Source organism: Macrotis lagotis, chromosome 3, assembly GCF_037893015.1.
Source record: "Macrotis lagotis isolate mMagLag1 chromosome 3, bilby.v1.9.chrom.fasta, whole genome shotgun sequence".
In the NCBI taxonomy this organism is placed as follows: Eukaryota; Metazoa; Chordata; class Mammalia; order Peramelemorphia; family Peramelidae; genus Macrotis; species Macrotis lagotis.
This window is the reverse complement of record NC_133660.1, coordinates 107,319,762-107,334,469: the sequence shown is the minus strand read 5'-3', so window position 1 is coordinate 107,334,469 and position 14,708 is coordinate 107,319,762. Positions and strand designations below refer to the sequence as shown.

General features: G+C 37.0%; 1 protein-coding gene across 2 annotated transcripts in view; it reads left to right on the top strand.

The window, feature by feature from the left end:
• The first annotated feature begins 34 nt into the window (after positions 1 to 34).
• The window catches only part of RXFP1 (relaxin family peptide receptor 1), a 174,534-nt gene continuing 159,860 nt past the window's right edge, over positions 35 to 14,708 (top strand). The window contains exon 1 of one of the 2 annotated variants that reach the window (XM_074229054.1): positions 35 to 691. In XM_074229054.1, coding sequence (XP_074085155.1) covers positions 643 to 691 — 49 coding nt within the window. In that variant the 5' untranslated portion in view covers positions 35 to 642. The remainder of the gene's footprint in view (positions 692 to 14,708) is intronic. The other variant, XM_074229053.1, reaches the window with a different exon arrangement.

Sequence of the window (14,708 nt, the reverse complement as noted above, 5' to 3'; positions counted from 1 at the left end):
ATAGCATGATCAAGGAGAGACTGAATGTTCTCCATTTAAAACTTTTTCTCCTAGCTCAGTTTTAAGAGATCAAGAGTGTGGGAGTGTGTGTGTGTGTGTGTGTGTGTGTGTGTGTGTGTGTGTGTGTGTGTGTGTGTGTGTGTGTGTGTGTGAAAGAAAGGGTATAAGACAAAAAGAAGACGAAAGAAGGATGCAGTCTTCAGGTAAATGAGGAGAAAGACAGTGGGGGGGAAAGGGGTGGAGAAAGAGAGGGAAAGGCAGTGAGAGAAAGGAGTGAGGAGAGAGAGAGAGAGAGAGAGAATAGGAGACAGAGAAGGGGAGAGGGGAGGACAGGGAGGGACTAGAAGGAGATAGAACAGAGGAAAGGAGATAGAACAGAAAGGAGACAGAGAAAGAAGAGGGAGGGAAGGAGGGAGAGAGAAAGCAGAGAGGAGACAGAAAAAGGAGGGGGAGAGAGAGGGAGAGGAAATGAGAGAAAACAAGAGAGAGGGGATGGGAAAGAAAGGAAGAAAGACTGCTTTATAGCTGTTTCGACTGCAGTCAGAAATAGCCTATGTAATAACTACCGTGAGCTGTACACTCTCTAGAAGCCAAGACCAGATTTGGTTCACTTTTATTAATTAGTTACTTAGGGAAAAAGAAATGACAGCTGGTTCCATCTTCTTCTACATCTTGATCATTGGAAAATATTGTAAGTATGTTTAGCATTTTATTTACATATACTTTAGCATGTCATGAACTGGGCACATTTACATGAATATTTATGACTACATTTAGGCTAGTAGGATAAAATGCATGGGGGGAGGGAGAGAAAATACTAAAACTTGCTCTCTTCAAGATTATTCTTAATGAATTTCTATATTCATCTAATCTGCAATCTATTGTCAGACTTGATCATCATAAGCAAGATTACAAATCCCATCTAATGCTTTGCACATCCTTGCTGGTTTGTATACTCCATATTAGTTACAATTAATAAGGAAATACTTTCATTTTTTTAAATGATTAGAGATCATTGAAGAAGTTATATCTAAGCAATATTACTGATGGTGCCTGCTGGAGTCAACGATCAAAAATGTTTCTAGTGGGAGCTGTCTCATTTTCCCCTCTTCTTTATGACTTTAATATCTTATTTGTGATTACTGCTGGAGGGACTTCTGCATATCATGCCTCTGTCTAAATCGCAGTTTCTCATTCTCTGTTTAACAACAGAAACATAGTAACACACCAGGGATCATTTAAACCATCACTGCCGATCTGCATGGTCCTTTCCCCTGTTGTTCTAAACTAAAGACACACTATGTTTTCTCTAGGCAGTTATTTACTTTTCAAGAAACCTTTTCTGTGGAGTGGAAAACTCTGTTTTGCATAAATCAACTCTGAGTTTAGATATTCCTATAGAATCATATGCCTAATATCATTTCTAGTTTATAAAAAAAAAAGGCAGAAAGGACAGATGGCAAGGTATGAGAGCCAGCCAACAGAGTGGAGGGAAGTTTCTCAGCACCTTGAATACCTGATAACTAACCATGTTTAGATCTTAAGAAATTCACAACTCTAGAAATGTTGCTGTTTCTATTCTTAACCTTCACATACTGGCCAAGAGTTGATTTAAATATTCATTCTTAAACCAAGGATAGCATTACTGCCACTGCTTGGGGAGGAGGATGGACAAGAATAAAGATGAGAGGCTGTTCCTTGGCAATCTTTAATCTCTTTCCCCTACTTCTGATTGGGGACATTCAGAAGCATATCTCTTCTGACCATCCCCTTTTCTTTGCTCCTCTTTCCTTCTATCACCATCCATCCTCTACCCAAAGTTGGATCTGCAAGCTAGAAGAGTAAAGGAAGTTTGGTAAGTTAGAGAATGTCAACAGTGGTGAAAATCTCTATATTCCTTGATGGTAGAATAGAAATCTTGCTAAGCCATCATACCATAGCTCCATCTTGATTACTGTCTCTCTCAATTCACATATTAAAAAATCAAAGTATATAGCAAATATGTTCCAGAGCATAGGATCATAAATTGAGACCTAGAAAGACTTTCAGAAATCATCGAGTCCAAGGGTTTATAACTATTTTTGTATCAGGCACCCTGTTAGTAGTCTACCGCAATCATTGAGTCTCTTCTCAAAATAATGTATTTAAGTGCATAAAATATATAGGATTAAAGAAACCAATTATATTGAAATGCAGTTCTCTTCATAATTTCCAAAATTCTTGTACCTCAAGGCAAGAACCCCTGATCTAATACAACCTCTTATTTTAGAGATAAAGATACTGAGATACAATGAAGTTAAGCATCTCACACAAGGTCACACAAGAGACCTAAGTGTCAGAGATTGAGAGGTTTTTGAGTACGGCCTAGATTTTGAATAGCCTTTGAGAATCAAATAATATCTGCAGCAGCACGTAAATCTCCAGTGAATTTTCCATTTCCTTCTAATATCCATTTTCCATGAAATGAACAAGTTAATTGGACAAGGATTTTGTTGTTGCTGTTATTTACATACAACATTGCAATGATATAAATAGAACAAGTTTGGGACTTGGAGTCAAAAAGCCTAGATCTCAGTCGTGATTGCCATTTACTAGATGTGTGACCTCACTTCTCTGGGCATCAGTCTCATCTGTAACATAGGGAATCCTGCTTGCTACCTAATTATGGGTGAAGAAAAATGTATTTTATTAACAATGAAGCTCCATGTAATGTGAGGGACAATGATGAAGGTAGGAATGAATTTTGAAGTATTTGAAAGATATTGGGGCAATTTCAAAAACATCTTTGACTAAGTAAAAAATACCAAGCATTTCAGACTGTGCACTCAGTATGGTTTCAAAACTTGTTGAAAGAATGCTAAATGAATGATAAATAATAAAATGCTTTCATCTGTTAAAGCCATAATAATTATTTGAGAGAGGGGAATTAGTTTTTTACTTTCTGGTTAGTGGCCACTGCACAAAATAGGAGTAAGCACTGACTCCAATTATTCCCTCTTTGTGATTACTTATTTGTCCTTGGTCTCTTCAAGAGGGGAGAAATGCAGGGAACCAGCAACAAAGGCAGTTGTGTTCAAAATGTCATTTTAGGGGGTGTTTGGCACTCCCCTCATAGCCAATTATTAAATCTTATCCTTAAAGTTACATTCTTTTAAGTCTTGAAAAATTTACAGGCTTCTGAGATGTCATATTTAAATTAATACTTCTTATTAAATAATATTATCTTGTGCTTATATAGTGATTGATAGTTATAAAAACATTTACATGCAAAGTCATAGAAGCTCCCACATATATAGACTTTTATACTTTCCAAAGTTCTTCCTTCATGAAAACCTTTTTTGGTAAATAGTACAAAAATCTTATTCCTATTTAACTCACGAGGAAGCTGAGATTCACAGAGAATTAGTGATGTTCTCATGGATATACTAATAGTGATATACTAAGACAGATATGAACATGTCTTCTACCTCAATACTATTCCCACTGTACTACACATTTGGTCATCACTGTCCTGCCCCCATTGTAGAGAAAAAGAAATTGAGGTTCAGCAAAGTTAAATGACATTTTATAAGATCATATAGGGATTTTTTTCTGAATTGAATCTAGGACTTCCATCTCTCAGTTTCTATAGTTTTAGCTAAAGAAGTGATGTTGGAGATAATATAGTCAAAGGGACTCACTCCCTTTAACAAAGGAGAATTCTGAGGTGAAGAAATGCAAAGGGTTTTTCCAATTTCACCCAGGTGGTAAGTGAAAGAACTAGAAATTGAACCCTGATTCCAGAGTTCTTCCTACTGCATCAGGCTACTAACACATGATCCATAAATCTTTATCAGCTAACACCTTAATGACGGCCTAACACTAGCAAGATGTAGCAGAAATGGGACAAGAAGCAGTGGCAGGAAACCCAAGGAGGGTCAAGAAGGGAAACTCTTTTTGGAAAAATTGGAGATTGGAAGAAGGTTGGGGGGAAGGGCTGAGAAAGGAGGGAGAAAGTGGGGAAATAATGTTCCCAAGACAAGTAGCCCTTTTAAAAGTTTGGGGCTGTCATTTCTGTTCCCCCTCCTTTAAAGAGCTCATTAACCCCAAAGTAGAAGGATATACAAGAGGTTAGGCTATATTTTATTCTTGTCCACTCAGATTTACTCTTTTTACCATCTGGCCACTGTGTTCACTTTAGGAAATTCATCTTCAGGCAACTGGCATATCTGTCCACTGTTTAGTCTGGCTGCTTGCAATGTTCCTTTATAGTCATGAATAGGGAGGAGGCATTCCTGGGCAGGAATGTAGCTTATCTTGATTAACACATGCAAAAGAGGGAAATGGGGTTACTTTGCCCACCCCAGGAAAAGAAAAATAAAATATTTTCTTTTTAAAAGAAAATTGCAGCTCTATTCCCTCTTGCATTTTACTTTTCTATTTTTCTCAGGTGGTGCTAAAAATTTTGTAGTGCTCAGTTTTTTTTACCCATGATCATAGTTTTAATCTTCAGGGAGAAAGAAAATTTGAGAAATCTTCACAAAGCATCATTATCAGCACTTTCTCTTCAGCACAATTAAATTAATAAGGAGTTGTATGGTATTATATTTGTGAAGTAAATAATTTCTTAGGCATTAGAATAAAATAAAACTAGTTAGGGAAAACTCAATTAACTGGAATGCTTATGGAATGAAATGTTCTGGTTAATTGGATTTTCTCCCTAAAGTGTTATGCTTGATAACTATAAATGATTACTATTTTCAGTGTTGCTGATGAATGCTTTTCTAAGACCTTAAAATTATAAGGAACCTCAAGAGATCATCTGTACAAGTTTCTTATACAGGGCAAGAAAAATTATAGGAATATGGATTTAGGGGTAGAAGGCCTTAGTCACTAATTCAACTGGCTCATTTGATATGTGAAAAAAATTAAAAAACTTAAGAGATTAAGTGACTTGTCCAAAGCCACAGAGCAAGTAAGGGGCAGAATGGAGATCTCAATCCTCACATCTACTGGTGCCATCCCAAGATCATGTTGCCTCCATCAAGATATAATTTCAATTAGGTTTAATAGAATTTTAAGGACTATATATTCTTCTGAAATAAAACATAAAGTCCTTGCTCTAATACTTGGTTAGGGTTGTGATTTCATAGTTGTAGGAATTCCCTTTGCTATTATAAATCAAAATCTCTTCACTAACTTGCCATAGCTATGAAACTTTCCAATCACTTTATAGCCAAATACAGTCTCTTAAGCCAGCCTTATCTGGTTTTCAGCTAGCAGTCCATCACCTTTCTAGTTTGGTAAGAACCTCATATGCCAATAAGGAATCCTGGGTTTCTCAAAGGTTATGTGTGTAACAGGGTGGCTAGGTGGATAGAGCACCAGCCCTGGAGTCAGGAGTCCCTGAGTTCAAATTCGACCTGAGACACTTAATAATTATCTAGCTTTGTGGCCTTGGGCAAGCCACTTAATCCCATTGCCTTGCAAAAACTAAAAAAAAAGGTTATGTGTGTAAGCTCTACATGGTCTTACCAAGAAATGATTCCCTGAATAAAATAAACCAAGTTATTTTTTATGATTTGGGGTTTTACAATGTCCCTATGATCATGATGAAGAGTAGGACTAATCAATGGACAATGCTATAAGTGAAAAATGGAAAGGTATAGAAAATGGGAATAAATCCTGCCTTATTTGAATAAATACCAGAGATCAGTTTTTCTCATGAAAGAGAAATGGAAAAAAGTAGGTGTAGACTATTTGAATTCTGACTAATTGAGGTTTGATAATGCCTAAATCACCTTGACTTATTCTTTTGTAGGACGGGCGTGCTGGGGAATCCAATGAGCCATACTTTGAGTTTACCTTTGTGTTTGCATGCAGATGCTGATGCTATAAGATGATAGGTTTAGAGATAGGAAGGCCCTCAAAGGCCACTGAAAGGTCCTTCAAAGTTCACTAATCCAACTTTGTCATTTTACAGATGAGGTGACCCATACCCATGAAGCTATCTCTATGCCATTCCACCTGCTATGAGTGGTATCCAGCACCTAGTAGAGGACTTTTCACACATGTAGTAAAAGTATAAGATATGTCTTGTTGAATAGAAATTAATTGCATGCATCTAATTCCTTCACAAAGTAAGAAAAAGAAAAAAGAAATTTTTTTCTGTTTCTCTAGCAAATCATGGGGACTCAGATTTAGAACCAGAAAGGAGTTTACAGATCATCTAGCTTAATCTTGTTTCAGATCTGAAGAAAGAGGACTTGAGTTCAAATTTTGCCTCTAATACTTCTTACTTATGTGATCTAGAATCACATAATGTCTCTCTGCTCATTTATAAAATGAGGGGGTTGGACGTGATGACTTCTGAGATCTCTTCCAGCTTTAAATCTGTGCTCCTATGATCAATTGATCAATGAATCACCAATCTTTTTTAAATGCTTACTAAATTCCAGGCATTATAAGCATGCAGATGAGGAAACCAAGGCCCCAGAAACTTCTGTTAGAGCCAAGTCTTCTGGTTATCCTCTGCCTCTCTCTCTCTCTCTGTCGTCTCTCTCTGTCCTCTCTCTCTCTCTCTCTCTCTCTCTCTCTCTCTCTCTCTCTCTCTCTCTCTCTCTCCGTCTTTCTCTTTTTCTCTGTCTTTCCCTGTCTCTCTATCTTTCTCTGTGTCTCTCTATCTCTGTCTCTCCCCCCTCTGTCTTTCCTTCCTTGGTCTCTCACCCCATCCTCTCTCTGTGTCTCTGTATCATTCTCTCTCTCTCTCTCTCTCTCTCTCTCTCTCTCTCTCTCTCTCTCTCTCTCTCTCCTCTCTCTCTTTCCCCTCTCCCCTGGCCCATGGCCTCTCTCCTCTCCCCTCCCCCTTCTCCCCTCTTCCCTTCCCCCCAGTAGGTTCCTAAACTAGGTTCCTACTGAGTACTTGCCTCTATTCCTTAGAACCCATGTTAACTCCACCTATTTACTGAATATTGCTCAGAATCTACCAGTATAGTCCTAATTTTTTTATGCAAGTCAAAGGGGTTAAGTGACTTGCCCAAGGTCACACAGCTAGGTAATTATTAAGTGTCTGAAGCCAGTTTAAACTCAGATCCTCCTGACTCCAGGGCCAGTGCTCTATCCACTGCATGGCCCTAAATTTAAAGGTATTAACATGAGGGGAAGGGGGTTGTCACATGCAATGAAGTCAACTGTAGCACTTATTGGTTATATAGAAAACAAACCAAAAAGTATTTTGAGGATGCACATATCCTATTGCCTCACTGTCATTCAAGTTATCAATGTCTGTTCTACCTCCACACAAAGCAGTAATGTAATTATACTATCAGAATTTTATATAATAAATCTTATTCAACTGCGGTGGGAAGGCAGAGGAGGGAGTTGGAGATCATAGAAAAGGGGAACTGGAGTCCATTCCTACCTGTCAATACACCATGAATAGGACAGATACAAATAAACAAAAGGATTAATAGAATTCCTTTACTTTCAGGACCAGCATTAGTGATTTTTCTATCAGTCTGGCTGAGGAGCTAGTCTCAAATATAAAGTCTGAGTGAGCAGACAAATTTAAGGATTTTAGAATTTTTTAGATAATTATAATCAACTGATTTGCCAGCTCCTCAGGGTTCCCCTCAGTTCCCTCTGGAAAAAGGAGCCCAAAAAGGGCAGATCAAGCCAAAGGACCAAGTCCTTTCCCTTCAACCATTTTATAAGACAGGTATCACAAGTATTATTAACATTCTGCAGATGGAGAAATTAAGGGCCGAATTGTCAAAGGGATTTGTCGAGGATGGCAATAAGGTTTTCTCTCCTACCAAACTTCATCTCTCTTGTGTGAGGACAACCTAAGTGGCACAGTGGATAGAGCACTGGCCTTGGAGTCAGGAGAATAAGAGTTTGAATCCAACCTCAGATATTTGACTCTTACTAGCTATGTGACCTTGGGCAAGTCACTCGACCCTGATTACCTCACATCCAGGGCCATCTCCAGTCACCCTGACTCATATCTGGCCATTGGAACCAGATGACTCTGGAGGAGAAAGTGAGGCTGGTGACCTAGCACAGCACCCCCTCACTCAAATCCAGTTCATGTGTTTGTCATGGGGTCACCTCCCTGATGTTGTGGTCTTCTTTGAAAATGAAGGACAAAGGGGCAGCTAGGTGGCGAAGTGGATAGAGCACTGGCCCTGGAGTCAGAAGTACCTGAGTTCAAATGTGACCTCAGACACTTAATGATTATCTAGCTGTGTAGCCTCAGGCAAACCACTTAACTCCATTGCCTTGCAAAAAAACCTAAAAAAAAAAAAAAAAAGAAAATGAAGGACAAACATTGATAACAACCACCCTTAGACTTTAGTTTTTACAGCCTGGAATTTAAAATTCCTCAAGCTGACTCCCCACTTACCTATCCAGATGTTTCAAATTACCTTCAAATGCTACACATTTCACCCAACCTGGCCTATAAACTGTTCCTTGGTCTGGACATATCTGCTCTTACTTCCACAGATTACAAATCATTATAAAATCTCTCCCCCACTTCTCAGAATTTCTATCGCTATTTGAGGCTCCATTCTGACAGCATCCCTTCCATGAAACCTCTCCTGACTACCCCAGTCATTAGCACATCTCCCTCCTGAAATTATTTGTTTAGACATTTTATATCCCCACTACAATGTTAAGTTCTTTAAGGACTGAACCCTATTCTTCTTGTCTTTGTGGCCCTTAAAGAACAAACTGTTGTATTTGTTTTATATGTTGAGTTGCATTGGATTGGATTCAGCTGTATTGAAATTGGCAAAGTGTACTGGCTTTATGATAAATTATTTGGCTTGCTTGTTTTACTGAACAGGTATTGTAAGTCCTCCCCTGGCCTTTCTTCCCCCTTCTCACCTTAGAAACATAAGAATCCACTTTTAAAGTGACTGTAAAGTTATTCTTGCTTTGTAGAAGTAATGGGTGATTGGGGCAGCTAGGTAGCACAGTGAACAGAGCACTAACCCTGGAGTCTGGGGAACCTGAGTTCAAATCCAGCCTCAGACATCAAATAATTATCTAGCTGTGTGACCTTGGGCAAGCCACTTAACCCCATTGCCTTGCAAAAACAAAAAAAAAGTGAAAAGAAGTAATGGGTGATGAGATACTTTATTCCATTTTACCATTTTGGAATTGATGTTTGTCCTTCATTCTTAAAGAAAACCATGACATCAGGAGGGTATACCATGACAAGCACATGAATTACATTGAGTGGGGGCACTGTGCTAAGTCACCAGCCTCACTTTCTCCTCCAGAGTTATCTAGATGCAGTGGCCAGATATGGATCAGGACGACTGGAGACAGCTCTGGATATGAGGCAGTCAGGGTTGAGTGACTTGCCCAAAGTCACACAGCTAGTGAGGGACAAGTGTCTGAGGCTGGATTTGAATTCCTATCCTCTTGACTCCTAGGCCAATGCTCTATACTCTGCACCATCTTGGAGTTTAATGGAATATAACATGCAAATGTGAACTGGCATCAATTTATGCTTAAAATATGCAAAAAGTTCATGAATTGACTGCAAAGAAGACAGATTATTTTACATATTAAGGGACCTTTGAGATTATCCCAGTCACATACTCCAAGTTTGAAAATTATCAAAGATAATTAATAAAGTCCTGGGCACTGGCTTCTGAACAGGTCATTATTCATTGTCATTCCTTATGTAAGATTATATATAAAGTCTAATTCTTACCCGTTCTTTTTTTCCTGCCCTTCATTACTCCTTTCCATTCTAAATGAGAACAGTAGCCTTCACCTTAATCACCCTGAAAACTGACTCATTTTTCTCTCAGTTTCTTGATATTTTAATAGTTCTTTCTTGGTTCATATTGGAAAATGTTGACTCATCTATAGCTATTCAGGACTTTTCCATTCTTGTTCTCTAGTTTTTCTGACATTCTGGAAACCTCAAGACCAATACTAGATTCATGGATGCTTCCACTTCCCCAAATATTTTAAAACAAGGGCAACTAGGAAACATTCCTCATACAACTTAATAGCACCATAGAGAGCCCTTGATTGAGGGTCAGGAAGACCTAAATTCAGATCCTGTCTCAGACATTTATTATGTGACCTTAGGCAAGTCACTTTCGCTTCTGTCTTCCTGTTTCTCCAAGTATAAGAATAGTAATAGCACCTGTCTCCAGCAGGTTGCTGTGAAGATGAAATGAGATCATTATTTGTATAGTGCTTAGCATAGTGGTTGATATACCTTTTTTGTTAACTTCCCTCCCCTGAACCTTCCTCATTATATTTTTATATTGAGGTGATTGGTTAGTTAGGTAATTTAGAGCCTTATTTCTAGTCTATTAATTGCTATCCCTATCAGTAATCTGATAAATTCTCAGCACAGGAAATCAAATTTACTGGCAAAGAAGACTACTTTTGTGTATTGGGCTTCCCAACAACTATGGGATTGTCACTGATGCTACCAAAAAGTAAGTAGCTTCTTATCAAGTCATGTCAGTGGAAAATTCTCTCCTGACTTAACCAGCTATCTTTAGGTTTCCTTCATTAACACACAGAGGAAGCTTCCTCTGTGTGATTTCCAAGGATCCACTGGGATAATGAAAAGATTTTATTAAGTGCTCAATTAATTGCAAGGGATGCTCTCTATATTTTGGAGGTAAAAAAAGAATTAATTAGAACTGATATCTGTTCTCTTGATACTTAAAAGCTAAGACAGACCTGTTAAAAATAAAACTGATTAGTCAGTCAATGAACAGACACTTAATAAATTCCTTTTGTGTACCAAACACTGAGTTAGGCAGTGAGATGAGATAGTATAATAGAAAGACTCTAGGAGTCAGAATATGAGTTAACCTTTCTCTGTCGTGTAATACCTGAGTGATATTGGGGAGGTCCCTTAGCCTCTCTTCTACATCTTAAAAATGAAGGGAGTTGATCAGAAGACATCTAAGTTTCCTTGTCATTCTAAATCTACGATCCTGTGATCCAAAGATAAAAATGGAAGTCTCTGCTCTTTAAGAGTTTATATTCTAGTAGGCAGACAATGTGAAATTATACATACATACATATATATAAATATATATATGAAACATGCAAAAATAGATATTATAGCCTGGGCAAAATAGGATGATACTAGTAGCTGGGGAACTAGGAAAAGTTTTATTCAAATATTTGAGGTGGTTTTTATTTATTAATTCAATTTCATTTTATTTTCAGGTCGGCATTCTCTCCTGCTCACCTATATCTTTCCCTCTTACCTTCATTCCACTCCCCCCAAGAAAATTCCCATTACAAACCTATATAGTGAAGCAAAACAAATGTGTATATATGTACACATGATAGATATATATCCATGTATATAACCTGGGCATGAGTATGTGTATATATGCCTTAATTTGCACTCTGAATCTAACAATCCTCTTTATATAGAGGTGGACATCATGTTTCATCATGAATCCTCTAGAATTATGATTGATAATTGTGTTATTTGGAGTTCTAACACTGTTTATTTTTACAATATTTTTGTTATTGTTTAAATTGTTCCCCTAGTTCTAAAGAGCTCACATCATTTCATATCAGTTCATACTTCTCAGTCTTCTTTGAAACTATCCCTTTTATCATTTCATACAATAGTATTCCAACACTTTCCTATACTGCAACTTGTTTAGCCATTCCCTTATTGATAAGCACTCCCTTGATTTCCAACTATTTGTTACTACACAAAGAACTATTAGAAGTATATTTTGACCATATAGATCCTTTTTCTCTTTCTTTGCAATCTTTGAAGTAGAGACCCAGTTGCAGTTTCACTGGGTCAAAATACAGGCACAGTTTAGTAGTTCTTTGGGTATAGTTCTTTCAAAATGACAAGACAAATTCACAGTTCTACAAACACAGCATTAATTTACCTGTTTACACACAGTCCCTCCAGCATTTTTCACGCTCTTTTTTTGCTCAGCTTTGCTAGGTTGATGTTTGTGAGCCAGCTGATTTGTATTCTTCTAATAATGATTTAGCAGTAATGTTAAATTAGAATAGAGAGGGATCTCTTCCAGTGCACATTGACCTTGAAAATGTCAACTTAACATGTAGAATTTTATTTTTATTATTTTCCTAAATATCTTCTAATTATTTTTTGATCTGGTTCTGCTAAAAAGGTTCAAATGAGTTTGCTTTTGATAGCTTGGATTTCTTCTTCTGAAAACTGCCTACTCATATCCTTTCACCATTTATCCATTGAGAAATAGCTTCTATTCTTATAAATTCTAATCAGTTCCCTAAATATCATAGAAATGAGGTCCTTATCAGAGAACCTTGCTATAAATATTTTTCCCAATTTCTTGAATCTCTCATTTTTGCTAAATTGGTTTTGCTTATGCACAAGCTTTTTCATCTTATGTAATCAAAATCATCTATTTTTTCTCCAGTGAACCTCTCTGTCTCTTGCATGGTTTTGAATTTTTTCTTAACTATTGATTTCACAGGTCATTTCTTCCACGCTCCCCAAATTATGAAGCCAACCTTTATACCTAATTCATGTACTTATTTTGAGTTTGTCTTACACTGTAAGATGTTGGTTTACATGTAGATTCTGCCACTATGAATCCTCTAGAATTGTGATTGATACTTGTACTGATCAGAGTTCCTAAGATTGTTTATTTTTACAATATTTTTATTATTGTTTAATTTATTCCCCTAGTCCTGCTCACTTCATTTCATATTAGCCTTCTCAATCCTCTCTAAAACCATCCCTTTTCATCAAATGGTAAATTCTTACCCCATTGGCTGGGATCTTTAGGTTTATTAAATATTACATTATTGTACTCATTTGCTTAAGCAGATTATGTAGTTAAGCTATTCTATTGTTCAATTTTTATATTACCCAATACCAAGTTATTTTGATTATCATGATTTTGTAATATAGTTTGAAATCTGATGCTGCTAACCCCTTTTCTTTCCACTTTTTTCATGAATTATCTTGATATTCTTGACCTTTTATTTCTCCAGAAAAATTTTGTCATTTTTTTCTGGCTCTATAAAATATTCCCTTGATAGTTTGGTATGGCACTGAACACGTAAAATAATTCAGTATTACCATTTTTATTATATTGCCTCAGTATATCCATGAGTAATTAATATTTCTAAAATTATTTAGATTTGTCTTCTTGTAAACAATATTTTATAATGTGTTCATATAATTCCTATGTAGGTCTTGGCAGAAAGACTCTCAAGCATTTCAAAACTAATTAAACTGGGTTTGGAAAGAAACAAGAATTCTATGAAATTGGAAAGAAAAGAGTACATACTAGGTTTGAGGAATAGCCAATGCAAAGCACAAAAATAGGGGATAGAGTGCAAATGAGCAACATCCAAAAAGGCTGTTTTAGGCATGAGAGGGAGTTATGTTTTGAACGCTAGAAAGGTAAGTTAGGTGCAGGTTGTAAAGACCTTCAATTGACAAATAGAGGTTGTGTTTTATACCAGAGGAAAAAGGGAACCACTGAAATTCACTGAATAGGGAAAAGTTACATAGATGGACATGTTTTTTAGGAAAATTATTCTGGTTTCCGAGCAGAAGATGGAGTAAGATGGAGTAAAGGAGAGAGAGAGACAGACAGAGAGAGAGAGAGAGAGAGAGAGAGAGAGAGAGATCTGAGTCAAGTAGATGGGTTGAGACTACAAAAAAGGCATAAAAAAAGCAAAACTATAACATTAAAATAGCACATGAATGGATGGTGCAAAACATAATTGAAGAAAGAAGTTTAGTAACTTTATGCTATAGAGGCCAAAGGATTAATAATTCAGATCCATGGGTGATCAGAGTCCGCTAGCAGAGTTGGAAATAGGGATCTTTGTGCCTGAGGCAAACAAGCAGGAGGTAGAAGCCAGAACCAACTGGGTAAGGAACTTCGCTTGACTTATCCTCTAAAGGGGAGGAAGAAACACATCTGATAGCTTCCTATTTTAATTAATTGTTGTTGCTAACTAGGTGTTAATGCTATTGCTTCTACTGCTGAAGGATTTCACTGGAAATGCTGTCAGTACCTTTGAAATTTAGTGCCTTCAAGCAAAGTACAAGTGGCCCCTGCCAAGTTCTAGATCAGAGGTAGAAGAGGGGGTGAGTTGCTACTCCCCTCCCATAATTTTGGAACAACACTAACTTCTCACATAAAGAAATAGGGCAGGACACAACTGGAAATGGATATGAAAATGAAAGCCAGGTCAAATGAGGAAACATAAGACCTTTAGTAACCATGTCAATGGATACATCAAACGCTTGACCAGTATTAATGAGTCTTTACAAAATGTTTTGCTGAGATATTAGGTCAGGAATCTGTATAACTCTTATTGATTAAGCAAATTGTTACCACACTTTCAGAGAAATTAAGTAGACTTGAAGGTTTATCGATTCATTCCCATTTTCTTCATCTCATCAGTCAAGGTCAATTTTTACAGAGTTGGTAAATCATAACATAATTATTCATGGCACAAAAAGAATAGAATCTGATTTTTGTATACTAAAACCTGAGGTATTGAAATCAAAGAATTATTATTTTTAATTGCAAAGAATTATTTATTTCCGAAATATGAAAGGCAGCATGGTATAGTGGACCTTAGATTCAGGAAGAGCTGAGGTAAGTCTGTCTCAGTTGGGCTTACCTCATCAGTGTGACTATGGATCAAGTCATTTGACCCTGAGAAAACTCTTAAAAATCTATAAATTG